Genomic DNA, 24,837 nt, shown 5'->3' on the forward strand with positions numbered 1-24,837 from the left:
TTTTGTGCGAATTTTCAATTTTTAAACCTAATGTACAACATTTTGCGAAAAAATACATGAAATTCTTTAAGTTTTATTTTGATGTATGCAAATATGGGTCATGAAAGTCGTTGTCCCATTTGGTGGAAAAATGTTTGCAAACTCATGGTGTGAAATTATCACATGAGTGACCACACCACTATCATCAGTCTGATGATGTGCGTCATCATGATATATACATTTGTCTCCCTAGAACACCATTTACAGAATCGAATTTCTGACCCAATTCAAAGACTGTCTTCTTTGATGCCGATGCTTATTTGATGGGAGTGCTCAGTAGACACGCAACAGATACTTCTCTCCACAACACAGCACGTATGCATTCAACTTCCTTCCCCTTCCATCCCCTATCTTCCCCTTCCATCCCCTATCTTCCCCTTCCATCCCCTACCTTCCCCTCTTTTTTGATGAATTGGATTTTTTGAGTGACATAGATAGAACTGCTATCATAAAGTTTTCATCCAGTTTCTCACTAAAACATTCCCAATATAAGAACCCATACAAATATATTTCAGCTACATATATACAAGGAAATGAAGTAATCACGGTGGGATCCTATGCTGTCTTTCACTGCCAAAACTACATTCCATAAGTCTTAATACATCAATTTTGAAGTGCTGAATATTAATTGTCTCCTATACTAGATTAAGTCTCAAATTGATAATTAAATGTTTCCATTAATCACGATTAATTTGCTATTTGATATAATTTACGTTTTTCAAATTAATTTTTTGCTCGTAAAAAAATATTTTAACCACTAAAAATATTCTTAATTGTACAATTCTGCACGATTACCATGCATTGAGAAGCTGTAGATAAAAATTTTAGCTAATTAAAGAAAATCCATCAGCACCCTTGGTACTCCAACAAGTTAAGATAATGACTGAAATGCGTCACTCAATTACAGATGCCATTGCCACATGCATTCATTGTTGTCTATGTACAGACATGCAAGCATGACAAAATTTCTTTGTAAATGGCTAGCTGGAATGTTTTTCATTTTTCTTGAGAAATATTGCAGATTATGTAGCTGCTGATATTACTGAAAAATTTTCATGGGTTTCAAAAATTACATCTATTAATATAATCCCTTGTCTTTATTTTGACAACTTTCCAATAATTATGCTAGTTTTGGGTGTCCTAAAATTGCAAAAGACCAGGCATCAATTTTACGAGGCTTTTCACATGAAAAATAATGAAAATACTGTTTAAAAAATACATATTTCAAGTAATTGAGATGGAGTATTTAAAAATGTTTTCAAGACAAACGTGAAGAAAATCAAAAATCTACATGCCACGGCTATAAGTTATGCTCATTTTAAAAGTGCTTGCCCAGGATTGGCAGTACTTTCTGGAAGTAGCCAACCCATGACATGATTGTTTTATGTATGTACCTACACTGATATAATATGCAGAATAACGAGCCAAATAAACAGCAAATTACACACTTTATGATGTTTTTTCGCACTTATCTTTAAATTTCCACACCTTAAAACCCAATATTAACTGTGCGGTTTACCCAGAAATACATAAAAAGTATAAACTAAGGATTATTTTGTATCTTATTCACCTAAAACCTAGCTTGTTAAGCACTCATCTACATCTACATAATACCCCGCGAGCCGCCTATAAGGCGTGTGGCAGGGGGGTGTTAGGAAACCAGCCGTTTACAACTGAAAAAAAAAAAATGAAGTGCTCTAACGAGGTTGGGACTAGCGTTTATTAAAGTCCTTAATGGTTCGGGGGAAAAACAAATTCCCATATCTATCCGTTCAACAAAATACCTCTCGTAAATTATCGCTTCTATCGGACCTGGAAATATAGTGTGGCTCTAATATTATGTTCACTGTGTCGCTCTTAAAGATATCCATTCTCAATTGTTCAAGCAATCTAAGCCTAGCGCGCAGCACTCATTCACTAAAGAAAGTAGAAGAGCCTTACTTAGGGAGTGTGTGGACACTAATTTGCATTCGAACCATTTTTCTCTCCAACATACCACTTCAAAGTCCAATTATCATTAATCATTCGAAAATATGTTCAGTAGATTGGCATTCTACTGTAGAGTATATTTTAAGTGGGTTACATTTCTAATCCTATGTACTTTTTGAATTCCCTAAACAGAAATTATTTATTCATTATACAGGCATCCCCCGAGTTACCTATGTCTCGACTTACGTAAGCAATAACCGTATTTCAAATGATTACGCTAATTTTCGAATGCGAGCGCAAAGAAGTAGATATTCGCTCGTCCAACCTATGGTAGAAAAAATATCGAATAGTTATTGAGTTTTTTATGTGCTAAAAATAACAAAGTGACCCATTTTTGTCATTCCTCGAAGGAATTTTCATTTATTTCTGAAGAATAATCGCTTATAAATCCCAAGTCAACAATTAACGTGAAAATTTGCAGTTCTAGCAATGGATGTGGTTGCGCTCATTCCTGTATGATACAACTTGTTATACAGCATGCACACCCGAGCTCCGACTTTCAACTATTTAAAAATTGTATCCTTAAGTTTGGACATTTCCATCTGTGGAATTAAAAGAAAATGAAGTTCAAGCAGAAATCTTTATTTCGGAAAAGAATTATTTGGAACCCACATAACGGCATTGAAATTTTAAGTGTTGGCAGTGAACGCCGCGAAAAAGTTAAGAAAAAGTTGACACACGATATTAATAGCGTAATTTTTTACATGTTTCTGGCGGAAAATTTTATTAAGCTGCATTTTCTCGTTCTCTCATATTGTGTGCAACTGTAAATGAATATTGCGTCATTGAAAGCTTTTCCCCACTAACTTTGTTGCACGTTAATGACGGAGTTGGCTGAATAAAAGCTCACTTTTAATTAGCATCGTGCTTTGGAAATACTCTTCGATGTTTCCAGCGAATAGGGAAGTGCACTAGTGTTTCAAATGCACCAAACACATTTTTAAAATTAGACTTCAGAATAACATATTGTCGTAAAACCACAGTTTAAATCCTAATAGTGAATACTTGATTCGAGATGACCGTCCGAAATATGGAAAAATTCAAAGGCTGCTAAAACGGGTGTCCATGTTGAATATTGGCCGTGACGTCACAAGGCAGCTTCTACACCGTTTAGTTCTACCACTATTATTGCATAGAAAAATTACTGAATTTGAGGGTATCCGTTTTTTGCTGTCATAAAATATCTTCAGAATATATATGTGGCTGCTTCTCTTTTGAGTAAATGACTTCATCATTGCGTAATATATTAATATTCATTTACGTGTCAACTTCAAGTTTGGAAAGAGTAGTACGAATAGCACATTGAATCTTTAATAAATAGATGATGGTATTTATTTTTCGCTGGGTATATTTTGGCACAATGCCGTTTATCATGCCAAGACTTTTTTGTAAGAACTGAGTCAAACTAATAAACCTATTTCAGACGTTTGCTGCAAGACTTATTCGTTACGCATGCATTCACGCCACCCGGAACGTTCGCCCTTCGCAACTAGAATAATGGGATGTTAGCCTTATTTCCATGTTGGCTGGTTGTTGCAATGGTTCGCTGTCCAGGATGGGTTCAAGATAAGATAATCTTGGTTGGGAGAAGGAAAATTCCAACGATTTATAAATGGTGTACCAAAGTTTGATGTATTTATGGTCACTGAATTTTTGAAAAAGGAGGACAGGTTCAACGCTCCATAGAAATGCGAGACGTTAAGGCTAACAAGGGGATACCACGTACCTTGCTCCATCTTTTTCAATTAGGGCCTTAGTTAGGCTGTAATTAATTAATTTTCATGCGTTACTTTTCACAAGTCATATATATAAATCCAAAATATCCTCATGCTCTTAATGAGTCGGTTGGGGTAGTGGTAGCGTGTACGATTTCAGGGGAAGATTCCCACAAAAGGATAAGGGTTCAAGACTTCGCCATGGCATTGTTTTTTGTTGTCTTCATTGTGATCATACGGCGTCAAGTTTATCATTAATTATAATTGCAGCAATCATTGACATGAGACAATTTTTTTATCATCATAATGGCGTTTAGGTATTTTAGCAGTGTCATTACAAACGCAGAGATACGATGACTACAAGGGTTGGTGTGTGCTAATATGTTAATTTTTTCTTTGCTTAAACTGACCAACTTCCACATTAAAAATGAAAACCACTCTTGCAAGAGCACATACCATTAAAGGCTCGCGGCAAGCAACAATCTTTGCCCCAAAGGTACCATTAATAAATGGATGACTTTTGATATGGATAGAATATTTTTTACAGAGAAATAGAAGTGAGCAGTATTCTAGAGGAAAAATATAGAATAAGGAAGAAAATTTTGAATCTTGGATAGAATCTCACTCGAGATTAAAATTTTTTTTCAAATTCTTATACCACAAAAGAAAATCCCTCCTTGCACAGGCACCCATGTCCATTGAAGGCACCCACCCATTCCATTTTAGATTCACTAAATGCACATAAATCTAAGTCTTGAGGAAATCACAGCCGACAACCAGCAAGTTCATTCAAAGAGATGATTGTTAAGAAAGGATACCCTATGATATTGAGGAAGAAGGCCCTTTGGTATTGAAGTACAGCCCACTACCTGCCTCACTCTAAGAAAAATAGAAGAATCCCTCGACATGAAATCACAAAACACAGAAAGAGGAAATGCTAATGTCAAATTTGCTTGTAAAATGATGTTGATGGCAATCTGAATGTTTAATGTTCACAGATGGATGTCGTTCACAAACTTCATTCATGTTCAATAAAGGAAGCAAAATTAGTGGTATATGAATAACATAGTAATTAGTGATGGGTCGATTCCAAAATTTTATCGATTCCGATCCCGATTCCGATTCTGACATTTCGATTCCGATTCTACCGATACCGATTCCATCGATTCTGATGCCAGGGGCTCCATGAAAAATATCACTTAATTCCTGGCAACAAGATAACCACTTAAAAAATTATTACTCCTTGAAAGAATCAGTTGACAAACGCATCTTTCATATCATCACTATGTAATTAAAATATAATACCTAAATTTCAAAACAGAACATACCTGATAAGTGGTGTTACCTCATAGGTATTACTTTAGAATATTGGCTCTCATGTTTAAATTTAAAATAAAAGTATCTCCTTTAATATCTATTTTTTTATTGAAAATATCTTATCATTATCAATAATGTCTCACAAAATTAGTCTCCTTTACAGACTTTAAATTTTTGCTCAGAAAGCAAAGCATCTTCACTCTGTCAGGATAAAGCCTGTTGCGTTTTACATCACATATTTTTCCTGCCGAACTAAATAGTCTTTCACTGAACACAGTGAATGGCGGCATGGCAAGAAACATTTTTGCTAATACTTTCTGCCTTGAGTACGATATACAAGTCTTCCAGTATTTCCCAGGGTAGGAATTTGGTGTTACATTCATCTCTGATAAATAAGCTTCCACTTCAGCTTCAACAGTGTTTGCTATGGTAACTTAGGGTACTTTTCCAAATGCATCACTCTATCTTAACCATATACCTGTCACAGGCTCCCTAGTCTGAATTTTCTCCTTCGAAAGATAATAGGGAAGTCTGAGTAGCACTTCTTGATCTTGAGTCGAGTTAAAAATTACTTGCGAGTGACGAGTCGAGTATGATAATTTCTGAACTAGGCAATACAGCAATGCATACTACAATATATTCTACTCCAATTTTCTATGATGAATAGCCTAATGTAAGAAGCAAAATATAATGAGGATCGTTGATGGTTATTTTCAGAAGTAGGAGATGAATGAAAATTAATTTGTCTTCAATAGTTCCATAGGCACAGTTGAAATTAATTAACCCCAAGTAATATGTTAACCATTTAAGTGATATATGTATCCAAATTACAAGGGAGAGCCCTGAGTATAGTAATTTTCACAGCTATAATAAAGATAACATACAACGTATATGAGTCATGTAATATTTGGTCCTTTCAAACTCTCAAGCAGAAAAACCAATTATTCTATGGGTTCCAACTATTCAGGTTTTGACGTCTCCATGTTACAGTATTACTGCCTGCAGAAAATTGCCTTTTGCTACACACCTGTGTGACGTGGTAAGTACTTTCCAACAAAAATTGCAAGATTTCGGAAACTTTGGAATTTCTATTAAAAATTATATCAACGTTTTAATGGATCTTGAATCTTCATGGAATTCAAGTTCTTCAAGAATTCCATTAATTTTTCTCTCTCTTAAGCAAACCGACTTAATCTGTTCACTTTTCTTCAATACCCGAGCCATATTTCTTATGTATAGGATGGTTCTGAAAAATATCCAATCCTTAGTAATTTCACTCGAGTAATGCACTAAACGATCGAGTCGATCCATGCATAATCCTTTTTAACTACTCAGTTTAGTGTGTTAGGTCAATGAAGACGATTATCCGTGCTTTAAATGACGATTTTCAAGACTAAAGTTTTAAAAAACTTGAAAAATCGGTCTCAAGAGTTCCGCGGCGTGTAGGCACCAGGTCAAAGGAATATTGCGTTTTTTATTCCATAAAAATCATACCAACGCAACAACACCTCGATAAATTCAAAGATTTTCGAGGAAAAATGAGATCGCGCGTGGTTTTGAAAAGTTGGTCATGTTTGGGCCACTGTATCATCACTAAGGGCCTTATTTATGTAAAATGGCATATACATTTATATCTGGTAATAATTTATGAGTATTTACGCCAAGTTCAAGTCTCTATCGCCAAAAAGGTAATTTTGGACTTCATTCCAGCTTTTTCCGATTTCGGACCAGTGTGCGCCGGGTCGGAATACGATCGGCCGCCGCGGCTGGCGTAAAGGTATTCGGCGCCCACGTCGACAACTATAGTGTATTTGGCAAGCTGAAACTACCAGGCCAAGGCATTAGAATGACTTATCGGCTTTAAAAATTGTATTATAACATGAGTTTCATGATAGCGCTTCCTGTCAGCAGATTGCTGGACCTGCTAGCCTCGAAAGCGCTGTAACCTTAACTACTCGACTCGACATTAGTAATGCTTCTAGAAACGCTCGAGTCGAGTACTCGACATTAGTAATGCTTCTAAAAACGCTCGAGTCGAGTACCAACTACTCGACTCGAACTTTCAAATACTCGCACATCCCTAGAAGATAACGTGTTTTGTTATTACGATTACGTGGCGCGAACATGACTGTTGGAAACGCGGTCGTATATAAATTTGTAGTTTGAAGTACTACTGGAATCGGAATCGATTTTTCACCTTGGCAAGTACTCATTTTCGATTCCGGTTCTTGGCCGAGAATCGAGGAATCGAAGAATCGAGGAATCGAACCGACCCATCACTAATAGTAATACAATAATGCACAATAATGCATCACACACTCACTTTTCAAATAAAATAAGCTCCCACAGAGCAAATTCTACATCACAACCATCAACGTGCACATTCACTAACAATCAGTCCATAACCTTTCTACAATACATATTAGTTTATTATGTAATGTGTAATGATACTCAATATGTATATAGACAAATGTTAATACATATCGAAATTTATATCAACATCTTTAATTCAAGCACACTCTCAAATCCACATAATTCTTTCATTTCAGCAAAGACTCCTGAGTTGTTTTTAAGAGAATTCCGAAACAAAATTGTACATCATAGAAGTCAGAAACATGACAGAGCAGCCCCTTATGATTTAAAAAAATAAGAAACTCGGAAAAATTCATATAAAACACTGCACAACATCCTCTGGAAACCAGAATATGTCCCACTGAGACAAAATCGGTTGGTTAGTATTAAACATATGAAATTTCTTAAGTTTTTTTTGGATGCCACAAACGATGATACCAGTAACATATTCATGTGAAAGTCACAAAGTACTTTCATTTCCAAACGAGGTAATTGCACAAAGTCAAGCCATAAACTACTGATTTGACCCCCTGTTGCTTAATACACGCTAGGTGAAAGTAATCCCTTCCTATTTTCCCAGGTGATTAAATCTGCATCCACCTGACTCACTAACCTCCCAATACTAGAGAGCCCAACAAGGAAAAGGATTTTTGTGACTCTTACGAATGAATTACAGTAAAACCTCTTTACATCGTAATGGAGGGGACCAAAATTTGGGCAATTTGATGCATGGAGGTTCACTAGAGAGGTTTCAGTGATAGGCACCATTTTTTCATATCCTTTGGAAATGAAAGGCACTACTGTCTTTTATACCATTATATTTATGTGTTTAAACAAACATGCATACATCAGTGAACATATATTTACTATTTAATAATTACAGAAAGCGAGTGCTATCGCATGATTTTTACTAAGATTCGGGAGAAAATTATGTGATCTTTCTCAATTCAACAGTCACTTAAAATGATTAGGATAGTTTGATATCTTTTTCTTATTTACTCTAAGGTATGCTCTCATATGGAACAAAATGGCCACAACTAATGGTTAACGTGAAAATAACAGCATATTAAAGGTATATAAGAAAAAAAAGAGTGAAACATTCATTGCTGAAAATGTCATTCGATGTAGGTAATCACGGCTGCATTAATGGTCTCTTGTTGTCTCGGTACGATTTGCAGAGGTAGTTAGGCCGTCTCGGTATCTCCTTGGTATGATAAGCGGAGGTTTTACGATATAAAGAGGTTCACTACATAGAGGTTTGCCTATAAATTTACATGTAAATCAGACGGGACCGTAGGGGTGGTATGATGTATGGAGGTTTATGATATAACGAGGTTCACTACATAGAGGTTTTACTGTACAAAGAAAACTTTGGCTTTGAAAGAACAAATCAAAAAGAAATATATGGCTCAAAATGCTAACTCAGGAATGCAACTTTCATTACATGATTGTTTAAGCACAAAGGACAACACACGTATTGACTTTCTTCGAAGGATTGCTTATGCACAAATTACTACCAATGCATAAACATTCTTAAGCCATGAGCACAATGCACAAGTCTCTGAGTGACCAGTGATGGGCCAAGCCAATTGGACTTATGGAGATGGTGCTTACTTCTTTGAGGCAATGAGTCATTTACGGTGCAACTGTATACTAGCCTAGCAATTTAAGCAACTGCATACTAGCCAGCAGCAAACTTAAAATTTAAAAGGGTCCCTGCTCAAACTATCCCTTTTCGTAGCTTTTTCATTCCATACAACTTACACTATTATTATTTGATTTTCAGCCTGTATAAAGTAAACCATTGTACAAGATTCAAACCCAAATATCCCAAATTTGCACCACGTGCCAATCACTTAAAAGAAATGTAAAACCATTTAAATTTAAAAGGACTCTATAACTATAAAGCCATCTCATTCCTCTTCTGAGTTATGTTGTCCTTAGAGAACAAGGCCAAGGTATTTGAAGCCACGAATGCAATGCCACTACACAGGATGATTGTGGGCCCTAAAGTCACAATGCTTAAGCCAGAACTTCAGAAGATAAGGCATTAACCATAGACGTTGATAGTTCAAGGAAATAAATCCAGACAAGCCAGTTCCACACAATTAGGGAGTCACACACAAGTGTACGTCCACGGAAAAATTCCATAGAGGCAAATGACTCTTCCACAAAAGAGTTTTCCCACAAGTGTAGATGAATTTATGGATGCAACAGCATTAAACTGTTCGTTAAAGAGAAAGGCTTCGTTTCAGGAATGATTAGAATGGGAACCTGCTCTACTCATTCAAACAAGCTATTCCCTGATCTGTACCTACCTTAACAATGATAGGAAACGGCCACAAAGGGGTCTAGTGATACCTTGACTGTACGAGAGGATGACACAAAGGGAAGGGAGAGTCTTCACCAATTCTGGGACGCCATCTCACCCTCAGTTGCTCCAGCACATACACTATACAAAGGACTGCACCTTCCCTCCCACTACCCAGGTGGCAGCCCAATCAAATAGTCTCCATTAACCGCAGTTTAAGAGAGTAGAAACGCTCATCATATGCCAAATGGACGGATGCTGTTGAAGAGTGGACAAAGGAAAACAATGAACTCTTTGTTAAAAATGACATTACTGCATCATTCAAAAATTCCAAAATAAAAATGTGGAGTTGAAAATAAAACCTTTACTTTTTCCATGCAAGTCCTTTCAGCTGTTTCAATCTTATAAACTTAAAAAAGAACAGAAACATAAGAAAGAGCAATTTCAGCCTGCAAAAATATTTAATAAATACAAAGAAAAAAATGCTGGCATTTAAAAAACATAGGTAATTATTAATGAGTTAAGCAGGAATCAATTAATTACCTAGGTACAAAAGGGGTTGTAAAATTTCTCATGAGCCACTCAAACAGATACCAGAGGGAAAGTACAGAAGCGATATCAGATAGGCTCCATATTCTTGTGTTCAAGTGTCTACTATGGTGTGGTCTACTAGAAGGAGATAATCCTTCCACTTTGGCCTTGATCGAAGTGGAAGGATTATCTCCCACTAGGATTGAAGACATGACTCATAACAGAGTAAAAACTGTCATCAGACAAATTGACCCATGCACCAGGAAGGGAAAACGAGAGGCATGTTCAACTGCTCTGGAAGTCTTCACTCCGACACAAAAATACTGAGGATTAACAATGCTAACGTTATTACGACTTCATATTGCCACATTCATCAACGAGCCGTTTGCAGATTTTCTTTAAATTACGTAAGATACAATGTGCACCCTATAAGATGAAAGCCAACACTTGCCACTCTTAATTACCTTGAACATAACCCAGCAAAAACTCTTGTTCCATTTTCCTAGTTTATTTCAATATCATCTCAGAACTAGGAGAAATTTTTGCCTTCGCCGCATTCTTAAATAAATTCTCGAAAATAAAAAAATATTCACGCTTAAGTGATGAAAGTCAACATTTACCCACTGTTCCAGATGTTATCTTTCTTGTGCAGGAGCAAGCAATAATGGAGGCCCTGAAGTTGGGAATGGATAGCTTCACGGCATCCAATGGGTAGCTACAAAAATTTTAAAGGCAGTGGAACCTGACATTGTGAATTTGTGGGGAGGAGGCTCCTGTGAATCCTAATGTTGTGGGAGTTGAAGAGAGAAGTTGCATTTTATAATTGGAGAGGGCAACAATTCTAAGGACATATTTAAAGGTGACGAAGCATTTTTTTATAATTTGCTTCCAGACCATACTCTCTCAAGGAATAGTCATGCCACGTGGGATAAATGAGCAAAGAACGATTCATGGTACTCCTGTGCACCAATAGTGATGGCTTGGATTAGTTGCCTCCACTTTTGGTGGGGAAGTATGCAAAACTCCGCTGCTTTAAGAATGTTAGAGCGATGACTTACTCCTGTGGTAGCAGCAAAAACTCATGAATGACGGTGGGATTATTTCCGTGGTGGTTGGCAGGAGTTGATGCACTCATGGGGGAAAATAGATTTCTTCCTCGATCACTGCATGGCCCCCAATATAGGACTTGCAATAACAAACATGTGTACCATTTCCTTCCCACTTAACTGCACCAGCAAAGTTGCAACCTCTCGACCGAGAGATCATTTCTGCAACGAAGCGGCATTACCGTAGCATTTTAGTGGAGTTTTTTATTTTCCAAATGGATGTAAGGGATTGGCAAAAGTTGAAGAGGGCCATTTTGCAGGTAATGCAGAGGCTTCGCGAAGCTTGGAAGTGTGTCACACTAGTCACCATGTACTATTATTTTGCCAAAGCCAGGTTTGCAGTCAACAGTGAAACCTACAACCATACAATGGAGAGTAATGGCATCTGTGAATTCTGGCAGTGTCTCTCTAAAGACATGAATACTCATCGTTTGATGAGTTCACCAAAGTAGACTCAAATTTAATTATCGAACAGATAATTGCAGAAATAATTTCTCGAAAACCCATTTTTCAAGATCGCAACTTATTTTACTTCGAGAACTTCTGCATGAGTCCTTTCAAACTGCTTCCTTATATGCAGTTGTCTATCTGGAGTGGGGTGGAAATGATGGGGACGCATTGCATGGGGATGAAGCTATAATTGGCACTGTTGACTTAAATTTATATTAGTAATGGTAAAATCTATCTAATTCATAATTTTTCAATGTAAACCGCGTACTGTAAACCGTATTTCATATTGAGAATAAAAGGATCACCTCTCACACTCATCACAATGCTGCATACATTTTTGAAAACCCATTAAAAAGCGCATGAAGTGATGGAATAATACGAACTGAGGCTTCCTAAATGTGGTCTATTGCCTGCGATTTTCTTTGTACTTGAAGGAATCAGCATTATTTTTCCAAGATATTGAAGAATGCGAAGGTAGAATGAAGACAACGTATGCAGACATGCTTCAACTTTTGTGCCCCTAGGTTGATGTAACTTGCAAATCACCTCCGGGGAACAAACTTCCAATCAACGAAATGGCAAATTTTGGCCCTTGAGTTTTGTTTAAGAGAGGTTTCACTGTACTAAGCAAAGAATGTACAGAAAATAAAATGGAAGAGGTTGATTTCTGCAAAAACGTTCTTTGCCATTTGATATTAGCTAAGAAGGAAAACATGGAATAGGAAGAAGAGGTTGAAAGAAAGACTGAAAAAGTAAAAAAATATTATTGCTGAATTTCAGGAATGAAATTGCCCATCAGACAGCACACAGCTGGAACTGCAAGATACATATGTTAAAACATACGTAAAATTACATTTTTTCATACATCTCAAACCATACATAAAGTTGGTACACGCAATCACGCTGCAACAGCAAATGCTGAAAAACCAGGAATGTTAGTAGGCTGAGAAATGGCATTCAAAGAAGAATTATGGAGAAAGGAGACCTGATAATAAAACTATTAGTCATCTATAATTATATAATTATAAGATCAATTAAAACTGGGTAGTTGTTAATGGTGCTTATGTTTCTCGTTTGACAGAATATATAGAGGAAACTGTATATTAACAATAGCCTAAGCGTTAATGATAATTAAAAAAATCACAATCCAAATTTACACAATGGCTTTTACGTGCTCAGTGCTTCAACTCAAAATGTAGGTTTGGACAGATGAAGGCAGATCTCATCTCAAACTAAGCTGCAGGCATGTGAAATTCACACCTTCAGGTTAAGGGTGCCAGTTTCTATCCCTGAGGCACCCTGCACTTTCATTTGGGTACTCCAAAGGCACTTTTTGATCCCCAGACTCTTTGGTAGGTAGCCGTGAGCTCTAACCACTAAGCCACCATAGACCCAACAGTCCTAAGATTGAGATGAAAGATGAGGAAATGAGAGGGAAGCTGGACAAACCTTTGTGTGTTGCTGCAGCATAGGCACAATGGAGGCAGCAGGTGAAGAGTTTGTGGTTCCACAGAGAGATGAGATTTGCGTTGAAGACAAAACAGAATGATCGCCATGCACAGGATTATTCGACCTCTCCCTTCCTCCGCTTCCGGTGCTGGTGCTTGTACCACCACCACTGTTTGTCCCACTGGCAACGCCATCTTTGTTGGTTGTACGCTGTAACCTGCAATCCAGAAATTTTTTTTTAAATAACTCTTAAAACATTACAGTACATAGACCTGGTTTTCAGTAAATGTATAAAAAAAATATGCCCTAAATTGTTTCAAATTCTATACCTGCTCAAAAGTGAATATTGTGGTCAATTGTCCTTCTAATTTGGATAGCTTTACCATATAAAATGTTATTTTTATCTGGATATGAAAATGTGACTTTTGAAGAAAATATCAAAAACAGCCGTGTTATAATGTTAATAACAGAAAACGCTCAACCGTGGAAATATATTTGTAACATGATTTCTAAAAACTAGAGTTATCTGACTACAGTATTTGAAAGTTTGATTGCTATGGCTTTCTAATTTCTGTTCTAATACATTGTAATGTAAAAATGGTTGGTAGGTACAATTTGACCATCAGGCATAAATTTCTTTTGTGACTTGGTACATAAAAATTCTCATATCTTATAAGTATTGGTATCAGGAAAAAATATTTTGGATGTTTCTTAAATAAGGTTGTGACTATATACTGGAAAAATTATCAAAATGTGAGGTGGTAGGAAAAATCAACAGTTGTTAACACATTCATCAATAAGTGGATGATGAGGCATATTCCTATTGAACAGGTCAACACTTCTCCACTACTCCTCAGTCTCAAATTGTTTGCAAACTCTTTTGAGTGATTCCTTTTCTCAATAAGCCATTCTCCTTGAATAAGCAACATGATTAAATACAATGACATCACCACCTCATGAAAAAGAGGCAGCATCTTTTGTGGTCGCTGGTTTTAAACTCATGAGAGAATGGCTGAATGAGTCGGACTCTCTTTCCCTTCTAAATTACCTTTCCCTCCAAATTCTTTTAACAAATTGTGATTTTGGGTCAGTGTGAAAGACTCTTTACCCATACCCATTGAAAAATCACCCTATATCATGCAAGTTGTTTAGGACACACACTCCTGCATATCAATTAACCTTTTTATACATATAATTCAACCATTAATGAATGAAGATCATAACTTCTGATTTATCATTAGTATTTAATACAACTCTATTTCTCTACTGGATGAGGATAAAATTATTGAAATATGACATAGACGTAAGGTAATTACCATACAAATATAGGTATATTACAGACCCCCTCCACAGACCATTTTGTGAAGATGATGTCCATGAAGAACCTAGTTTGACAGAGTTTCTACAGGTAATTGGTGTGAGTGATCAATTGCACATGAGTGAAAAGAGGGAGTTGGAATGTAAACCTGAAACTGCAAGGGACAAGTTCTTGAAAAACATTATGAATTTCTGTAAAGTCAGTTGGTCTAGGAAGCAATTTAAAAAGTGTGAACTAAGTCAGTATCGTAAAATTAGAAATAACATTCAAGAAGATAAGGAATAAGTGTTCTTTGATCACGAAAAAAGAACAAACAGCATATGCCAAAATTATTGTATGAGGGTCATGTGGGAATAAAAAAAACCAAAGCCATGGCCTTGACAAGCAGGGTACTGGCCCAATAATAATAGTGAAATTACCAGATATGTAAAACAATGATGGAGGTCTTTGACGTGGCAGGTTATTGTCTGGTACAAATACACAGAAGACAGAATAAACAGTCACACACAAAATTATTACTAAAAGTCTCAAAAACACAGCCATATGAGGAGAGGGGCAAGGGGTGGAATTCCCAGGAACGGAGTTAGGCTGAAGAGGAGGGGAACAGGTATAAGGATTCGGGATTATTACTGTTTTATAAAGTTATTTTTGTACTTTTATAAAAGTGAGTCTTTTACTTTGTTGTAAAAGCTCTTGTAATGTTAACCCTCATGGTAAGTTCCCATAATATATTCAAGAGAACATGAAACTTAATACATACCTACATCCTTCTAAGCTTGAGCTACTATAATGACCCAACCACCTCTTATATAATCATCCAACCTTATCAAAAATGAGGTAAAACTTTTACAAAGTTTAGGCCTTAAAAATGATTTTTTCTTGATGGTATTCAAATATCATAAATTTTACTTTCCATCTTCAATATAACTTTCTTTCTTTTGATAAGTATGATATTTTGTCAATATTCAAGGCCACTTAAGATGGATCACCCACCTTTTCATTAAAAGACTACACACGTTCTAGTAAAATAGACTAACACTGATGATATGGTACCAATTCAGTTCATTAGAAATACTTGACCCAATAGATGTGCACTTGGGTTTCTTGACAACCTAATTTTAACTTTAATATAATTGCATAGGTGTTATCATTAAGGCCCTAACATCCACATAAATTGCACAAACTCCAAGACGAAATACATTGCCACTAAGAAAAGCCATAGTTACCATGCTTGAAAGTTAATAATTACCTATGCCTGAAATACTTCTCCACTTTATCTTCGTTGCCACAAGAGTCCAAATATCTGTGGGGTTTCCTCTGTTCACTGCTCCATTCTTCGGTGGTCTGAAAAATATATAATGCAAAATATTAATGGCATGCAGCAGCATGTATGTTAGCTCAATCACCACAGAAAAGACATTACAGCCATCTTGATGTGAACTTTTAAAACAGGAGGAATAAATGCATGCCTGAATACCACATCAGAGTTCGAGCTAGGAAAGAGTCATCTGTCATACATGTGACACTCACAATAAAAGCACAGTTTCACCAAACTAAACTACCTTTCACTAAAGATACCAGATTTCATGAGCTTATTAAGTCAAAATGTCAAAATTTCAAATACCTGCGTAGCTTTATCAACAAGTAAATGGCCACAATACATGTAGAAACTATCTCTGGGCCATTGTCCTTTAAGGTAAATGGTATCAAGAGAGGCTGTTCTCCTGATTATACAACCAGTGCTTCCTCCTGCCGAAATCACACCCACACAACTTGACCCCCCACCGCTGCTGCTTCCACTATTGTATCCATTTCCTGTACGACTGTTCAAGGTTTTCGATTTTCCTGTAACAAAATCAGAAATCGTCCTAAATTCATTTTAATACAAGAAGCAAACTCTACGCGAATCCATAACTTATTGACAAACACCAGCATCACCAAATTGAAGTGATAGAAATGTATTTTCCGCAGTGCAAGCAGAAAATCTTAAAATGTGTGTCAGTGTTTAGCCACAGACGAAAAACATAATCTACAGCAGACGAACTTCACTTAGCATCGTCACCATTGCCGCGACCCTAGGCTCAAAGTGTCGAGATATCCACGCGTTTAGGAATATGATTGCAACAAAGTACAAATTTCACTTGAAATAATAAGCAGAAAATTGAATTTCTATAATTAATCATCCTACCTCTTCCACAATGCTCACCAAAACAACAAAATACGAATGAGAGCCATGATCACATAGGCCGAAAATCGCTTTCTCACCTAAAAGGTTTTATGCGGAAAAAGCCACAACAAAACCGTCACCATTCAATTGCATTATTCTCTTTGCGAAGTTTCAACATTTACAATTACGTAGCTTGGCATAAAATACATTTTGTGACATTAGATCCCCTCGCATTGTATACCTCTGTACCTTTTCGTGCTACGAATAGAAATAGGAAATTCTTAGTAAATAAGAATACATAGGCAAAAACAAATAAGTTAGGAACATCCTAACACGAAAACTCTACCAAAAAGTGAATATTTCTCATTCACGGCGAAAAAAATAGTACGAGGAAAGGCCAACCTACCTCTGTAACTCAATGATCCGGGACTTCTTTGACCAGATAATACCGAATCTGGTGAAATTCGAGTTTTCCATGATGAAGTTGGCGACAGCGTGGGGCTGTTACTTTTACTTTTTCTTAAATTGCTTCCTTGTCTCATTAACGAAGACATGGGCAGTGTAGCTCTCAATGGGCCTTGCTTTGACGAACACGGTGATGATTTTCTAACCCGCTGCGCTGCCTGACCGGACATTTTGTCATGTAGATGATAGAAATTCTTACTACAATTTACGCAAGATAATGATATGTTGTTAATTTGACACATTCAAACACAACCAAACATCCATTGACGTTCACCACTTGTGCTGCCCCTCCTGCGCAACTACTCTACTCCGAGGACAATTTCACGTCCTGTCACTTGCGATCTTCGGCTGTCTTTCGCCGGGTCACGTGACCACACATACCTTCATTCATTGGTTACTCAACAATCTCGATGCAAATCACATAATGGATTCATTTAATCGAAGCATTTGTTCCCGTTAACCAATGATAATTAACTCCATTCCAGGCATTAGAGGTTTTCGAAATGTGATGGTAATCATTAGCAAATAAAACTCAAGTAAAAGTACAAATATTTCATTTATTATTTTTAATTTAAGGCTAGTTGCAAACTAGATACATAGAAATGTGTCTAGTATACTGGATGGTACACTTGTATTCCTGTGGCAGTATTTGGAAATTAACTTTGTACAAAAGTCAGACTCATTTATTATTATACAGTGTAAAAATATAACAAATCTGATCAGGAACACAAGCCAGTTATCATTACAAGGAATATCCTTACAATAGATAAAAGGATGAAAATTTAAATACAAACAAATAGTAAATAATAAATGAACATGGACGAACTTTGGAAATACACTTTAAAATATTTATACAGGCACCCTTACTTTGGAATTATTTAAATATTGTCAATGGTTGCAATAAAATAAAGGAACCAAGATGAATGTAACAACAAATTATCATTTTCTCTTACGTATTGACCACACATCCCATTTAGTACCAGGTTGAGGTTTTACCTTACGCGGAGATTCCCTTCTATTTGCATTCAATAACTTGGAACGTCTTCCCAATGGTGAAAACTTCTTCATCCCACCCTCAGGGCTTGACATTGTAAGTCTGTTATTACTAGCACATTCACTTTTAAAAGAATAATTAGGGGAACTGTTTGATTTAATGTTTTCAGCCACCATTACCTTGCAACTTTCTTTAGGAGCTGGTCCTTCACTTATTTTTTCACTGCCAGATGCACAAGGTAACACTAAATCTTTACTCGATTGCCTAGTAGATTTCTTAATAACTTTATGCAGATCCTTGTCATCACTTGCGCTAGAAGGATTGCTTTCAACCTTAGAAGGAGGAGTTTGACTCTCCTTAGGAGGATATTTCCGTGGCCTTCCACGGCGTCTTGGTGTAACGGGAACATATAGAAGTGGGGGATCTGAAGTCTGCTCACTTCCTGATGCTACCTCACCAGCAACGGTAAATTCCACTTTCCTCTTTTTAGGTATTTGCCGTGGCCACCCTGTCCTATTCCTCCTCTTTTTCTTTCTAGATATTACACAACTATGACTGCCAACCTCAGATACAGTGCCACAGGTTGACACTGATTCAGATGCAGAATCGCAATCTAAATTGTCTTTGTTTTCTTCCACCTCTTCGATTATACGCTGTTTACGGGGCCTTCCTGGAGAACCCTTAACTTTTGTAACTACTGCTGATACACTTTTTTCACTCATTTCTTGTATACCCCTTTCATAAGCCTCATTTATAGCACTCTTTTCTTCTTCAGATATATCTACACATTCACAATCTGGAAAACTATCAAGGAGAGAAACTACATCAGGTACTGCATCATTCACTGCATAATTAATCAACTCCTCCTCCCCAATTAAATGCTTCAATTCTAACTCCACATCATCCAATTGAACTGTAACAGGTTTTTCAGGCTGAAGATCGGCAGGTGAAGACTCCTCAGTCTGGTCATCATCCTTCCATTCTACATCAAGCATTACCTCAATTTTCTTGGCTATGTCCCGCAAATCCTTATCAGACTCTGATTTAAAATCTGAACTAGGAGGAACAGGTACTTGAACTACAAGAGCTTTCTCAGGAGTGGGGGTTTTCAGTAATTTGCCATCCTTCCTTCTCTTGGCCATCAGACTTGACATGATGGCTAGAGTAGAAGCATGGCACCTGGGTGATTTCCGGGCATTTTTTCCACCTGCAGTTCTTTTCCTCTGATAGCCTGATCTTTTCAGCCCAAATTTTCCCATTATGTCAACATGAGAATCAGATGGTAGTAAAAATGGTGCTAAGGGAGACGATTCACTAAATGACGTAAAGTGAATTTCCTCACCCTCATCTTGTCGCTGATAGGTTTGATACCAGGGCTCACTGAACGGGATACTCTCAAATGAGAACTTGACGCTCTTGACCTCATCAGCAGCTACAGTCTTACATATTTCCTCTGAATCTTTCACAGAATTACTTTCACAATTTTCACCCTGTATTACAGGCGAATTGCCTTCTTTCCCCTTAACACCCTCAACAAAAGGTAGGTCAGAAAGACCTTGCCCGACTTCACCTTCCCCACCATCCCCTGCTTCCCCACACGGTAAGCGTTGATCTGAAATTTCAAACTTATAATAATCAAGATTGTCATTCATAAAAACTTCAGCATGAGTTCGTCTCTTTCTCCTATGTATACAATCGTCAGAATGGTTACCTCCATCATTATCATCGCAAGCCAAAGAACTACCATCACAATGTGGTGTTTCACACTTAAATCTGACATCGGTCAGCATTCCTAGATCTTTCCTCTCTTTGGCAATGCCAGTCTTAAAATTTTGATTAAATGCCTCGCCCTTAGAACCCTTATTTACAAGTCTGAAATCCCTTAATTCTACAACAGGTCCCAGACGCTCAGACTTAACCACCCCACTAGGCACACAATTTTCTGCATCCCTTGATGCTGTCTCACCAAACATGAAACTCTCTGCTTCAACACTAAGCAGACTAAGCTCTGTCCTCTTTGTTCTTTTTGGTTTAACAACATTTTCTGTTTCAGGCACTGTTCCATTACAACCAGGATCATTCTTATTTTCTGAGGTATCCACAACTGGCATGGGTGCCGAAGAAGCTGAAGCACTCTCATCTTGAGTTTCTTTTTTAACAGTGAAGTAACCGCTGGACCGTAGCTTTGCAGGAATGAGTTCCTTACCATATTGACCTTTATTGTCTTCCAAAAGCCTTTCCTCAACAGATAGGCGCTTACGCCTGACTACCACCCCAACTTTACTGTTCCCTACTAGTGGTGATGATGCCAATTGGCAGCCACTATCTAAACACAATCTCCCACTGCTCCTCATATTTTCAGATGAATCCTTATTTGCGGAATTCAACAGCACATCACCCAAGTCTAAATTCTCTTCAGCTTGACTTCGACACCGTCGATTACGGGGCTGAAGTTCAAGGGGATTGGCATTATCCTCAGATGTAGGGACAAGACGGGACCTTAGGTGGTGGCCAGTGTCCTTGGTCTGCTGGCCACTTAAAGACTCTTTCGCATTGGGCGTGGTCTTCCTAACACTTGAATCTGGTTCTGCCTTGATGGTAGGTTTTAATACTGGGGAAAGAGACAGACTCTCAGGAAAACCATTGCAGACCACCTGTAATCATGAAGAAACACACACAAGCACATTAAAATCACTTTAATAAAAATGTACCCCAGTTTACTCTTAACGTAATCCCAAAACAAGTAAAAAATGATATCCCCAAAAGTCTCCTCATTAAGAGAGGAGAAATGAAAATCCTATCAATAACATTCATATAATTAAAGAAGGAACCTAAGGCAATCTGCTGATCCCATCTCATCATAATACCATCAAGTTCTGATATCCTCAATGAAAAAATCATGTGCCTGATCAATATCATCTCTGCGAGAATACACATCATTTGTGTGTTTAATAAGATAAGTTTAGACAAACATGCCTAAATAGATAATGCATGTAGCTGGACAACTTGCATTTGACATACTGGCATATATCTTCGACCAATTCTGCCCCAGCACTGAATCATTGCTTTCTAATATTGTGTCAAACCAAAACTCCCAGCTAAACATATTGCCTTATAATTGCCAACGGGAATTCACAATTCATTTCATAAATACAAGGTGTTTCAAGAGGAATCTGCAATACTTTGAGATGAACCCTAGGAGATTAGGTTGAGAGTCTTTTACCCAAAGACCATAGAGCTCAATCACCTATCAATAGCTATGCAAACATTTTATGCTATGCATTTTGCAGTTACCATGGAAATATCAAGAAGCTGTGAAATACCTATTAGAAAGAAATTTAAGTTATCTCTGGTGTACACACCAATGTTTCATGTGGTAAATGGTCGCAATATCAAAAACTAGAATAAGCAATTCCTGAGCAAGCCAAAGGTCATGTTGTCAAATCACACCATTTATTACTTGATGAGATATGAATATTATAGTGCCAACATTAGAAAGGTAATAATATTTTACTACTTTTATACTTATCCTAATATGTAGTTAGTAATTGAAAAAAACTCTTTCCAGCTAAAATATGTTTTCCACATTTAGGTTATCATCTTTAAATTTTCAACCAGTAAGCAAAGATGCATGCAAAGGAAGAGATATGAACATTTTATTCTCAATGTCTACAATCCAGCTTCTTGCCTAACCTTTCTGCCAGCTTCATATTATGCATGCATTTTATGGAATATTTAATCATTTCAGAAGTGAAAATATGATTCAGTGCTGCTAACAATAATATAGTGATAAACAGTGATCAGCAATAAAATATAATGAGGTAAACTAACTGTATGAAAAGAATTTTACCAATTGTGTTACAGAACCAGTCCCATGACACCCCATTGAAAATGCTTGCACACATAAGATTAATTATTTAATGAGTTTAAATTTGCAGGAAGGTCACTGATACCATCAATATATGTACATATATAAAACAGTCAAAAATCATGTTAGTTACACCATTTATAAGAAAGGATGAACCAATTCGAATGATATTTGGTTTCTTGGATTCGTCTCAGCCCCGGATAACAGAATAAATATACAAAAATAGTAAAAGTTCACAGAAAAATAACTCTTGATCTTAGGGGTATGTTTTTAGGAGTTGGTAATCACTGCAAAAGCTATCAAGTAGGTCAAAACTGGATGATTTGTTTTAACCAATGTAATAACTTAGCTTCTTAAGTACATTTATAACATTTCAATAGTAAAAACATTTAAAATATGAAAATAATATTAAAATCATTTAATTCAAGCTAAGCCCAGCTCAAATTGAGCTGTCAACAAACACGCATCTACCGTGAGTGCAAACAAATCTTCAAGCAATTGTTTGCCTAACAGTAATGGCTGTGTACCCGTTGACGAATCGAGCGGATTGAATTCAATGCCTCGCAAGTTTTGCAATTTCATAGCATCAAAAGATGAACTAATCAACAATATGTTCACGAACATGACTCATAACCACAAAAATCACAAATGGTTGACTGAGCGAGCAATTTTTGGCGGCTACGAACGAAGATGTGGATGACTGAAAGTTGGTAAATCAGGATCAAATAGTTAGTACCCTGCATTAATTAAAATCTATTGACTGTGTAACAAACAAAGACAAAGTCACCATCTATCCATCTGAATTTTTCAAGTCCTTGGATGTGCATGGCGTACCACGGGACAATTTACAACAGAAGGTAGCTACGGTGTTCATGATGCTTCGAAACCTTAACGAACTAACAGAGTTTAATGGAATGCATTTATTGATTAAAAAAACAGATGATCAATGTGATTCACGTGACTGTACTCAAAGGAAAATTCAAAGATGAGGAAGTTCTCGTTTTGAGGATTCCCATGATCCCAACCAATATGCCCTTTGAGTTAAAATGAATTCAATTTCCAAGTTGTGTTGCAATGGCAATTATCAAATCAAAAGGTGAGTGTTTGCGCCCCGAATCTAGAAATGCCATGTTTTTCTCATACATGTTGCATGTTCAAGTTTTGGTAAACCATCCGCTTTATTTGTTCTTCCACCTGATAACAAAACAAAAACTGCTGTATCAGAAAGAATACAGGACAAATGTGCACGGTAGACCTGGCCCTGTTGACACATCAGGCACGTTTATGCAGTGCACTTTTCCAAACTGAGTTTTCCTAACTAGTGCACCACAGATCATGACATATTAATGCTGATCTCTTGGGGCTATTTTCACAAGATATTGAGCATTAGTCAAGCATTGGTCTAGCGTTGCATAAACTTTCCCCAAGAAAGGGGTATTGGACTTGGACCTATAAATATTTTTCACAGTGACAAATGAAAATAGACCAACAACTGAATGAATAAAATTTAGACTTTATTAACTGCTTCATAAAACCAAGATGTCTAAAATTTCCTAAGCCAAGTCACAAAAATTAAAAAACTCATTGAAATAAATCCGCATATATGTGCCCCGGTCTACCTGTATGTTTATTGATTATAATTGATAATAATGTATATTGATTAAAGTAATGTAAATGATTAATTATTGATGATAATATATAATTGATGATAAAAGAAAATATCCAAAAAGCCATTGTAGTGATTATGTTTGTAGTTTCGTCGAATTCTTTCTTAATTTATTATAATAAGTCCAAAATAATAAAAATCATTACAGCCCCACTTGATTTTAAAATGGTGTAACTTAATTGCTAATTGATTATAAGGCGGTACGAAGTTTGCCAGATCAGCTAGTTCATTATAAATGAGACTGGACAATTCGTTGGATATAAAATTGTTTTACCACTGAAAATTGTGAAAAATGTAATTAGCATGCAGTCAAGTTCAAATAATAAAGATAAAATAATCATTACCATTAGTCAACAATCCAATGATTGGTTTGATGCAGCTCTTTAATTCTCTTTTCTATCCGCTAAACTTTTCATAGCTACATATTTCTTCTAAAATTAATATTAGGCAATTGCACCATTTGACTTTCACAGCAAAAATATGACTGTTCCACACATATTTTTCATCCCCCTGACAGGAATTTCCTTATTTCCCTGGGGAGGCCACCTCTTGGCAAAATAACACCAAAGAGTAAAAAATAGATTGACTATTGAATTGAAATATATTACAATCAGGACATGCCAAGTGGCCAATACAAAAAGGAGAATCCAAGCATGAATACAATGGCACAGATAGGAGTTACTCCTGTCATAACCACAATGAGGTGACTTCTGAAATGGCTCAAAACATCAATGCAGGACAGTTTACGAACTTCCCCAAAAATGCAGTCCAACTTTTAGAAAGACTAAATGGGGTAGAAATCAGGTCCAAAATAGAGGGTATATCCTGGGTGAAAGCAGAAAGACCAAATGACAGTCAGTCCCACGACTAATACCTATTCTCCATTTCCTTGATTTCCAGTTAAAATTTTTTGAAATTTCCCTGACTTGAAACCAGAGGTAAAACAGTCAAAGGGATATCAATGAAAAATGCAGTAAGGTAAACAATGGAAAAACCTTAATAAGCACCAATTACACTCTAATGCAAACCCTCCAGCCAGGACGATGACAAAATGCATACATAACACTCGAACACAGAATGTTCAACCACCATTTTCACCT

The 24,837-nt window shown here is 36.7% G+C and overlaps 2 protein-coding genes and 1 long non-coding RNA gene across 7 annotated transcripts in view; 1 reads left to right on the plus strand and 2 right to left on the minus strand.

Moving 5' to 3' along the window:
• Positions 1-17,547, minus strand: part of LOC124158472 (protein FAM117B-like) — a 37,476-nt gene extending 19,929 nt beyond the window's left edge. Inside the window, exons 1-4 of the mRNA XM_046533592.1 lie at positions 17,151-17,547; positions 16,202-16,422; positions 15,827-15,921; positions 13,260-13,476 (exon numbers count right to left, since the gene is read on the minus strand). Coding sequence (XP_046389548.1) covers positions 13,260-13,476; positions 15,827-15,921; positions 16,202-16,422; positions 17,151-17,451 — 834 coding nt within the window. The 5' untranslated portion in view covers positions 17,452-17,547. The remainder of the gene's footprint in view (positions 1-13,259; positions 13,477-15,826; positions 15,922-16,201; positions 16,423-17,150) is intronic.
• Positions 17,548-17,746: 199 nt separating this feature from the next.
• The window catches only part of LOC124158470, a 33,613-nt gene continuing 26,522 nt past the window's right edge, over positions 17,747-24,837 (minus strand). For all 5 annotated transcript variants that reach the window (XM_046533585.1, XM_046533586.1, XM_046533584.1 and 2 more), the window contains one exon: positions 17,747-20,857. In XM_046533585.1, the coding sequence (XP_046389541.1) occupies positions 18,149-20,857 (2,709 nt within the window). In that variant the 3' untranslated portion in view covers positions 17,747-18,148. The remainder of the gene's footprint in view (positions 20,858-24,837) is intronic.
• Positions 20,864-22,474, plus strand: LOC124158474. The gene is made up of 3 exons (XR_006864804.1): positions 20,864-21,702; positions 21,796-22,024; positions 22,142-22,474. It is a non-coding gene; the product is annotated as an uncharacterized LOC124158474 (long non-coding RNA).

Source organism: Ischnura elegans, chromosome 5 (assembly GCF_921293095.1).
Source record: "Ischnura elegans chromosome 5, ioIscEleg1.1, whole genome shotgun sequence".
Taxonomy (NCBI): Eukaryota; Metazoa; Arthropoda; class Insecta; order Odonata; family Coenagrionidae; genus Ischnura; species Ischnura elegans.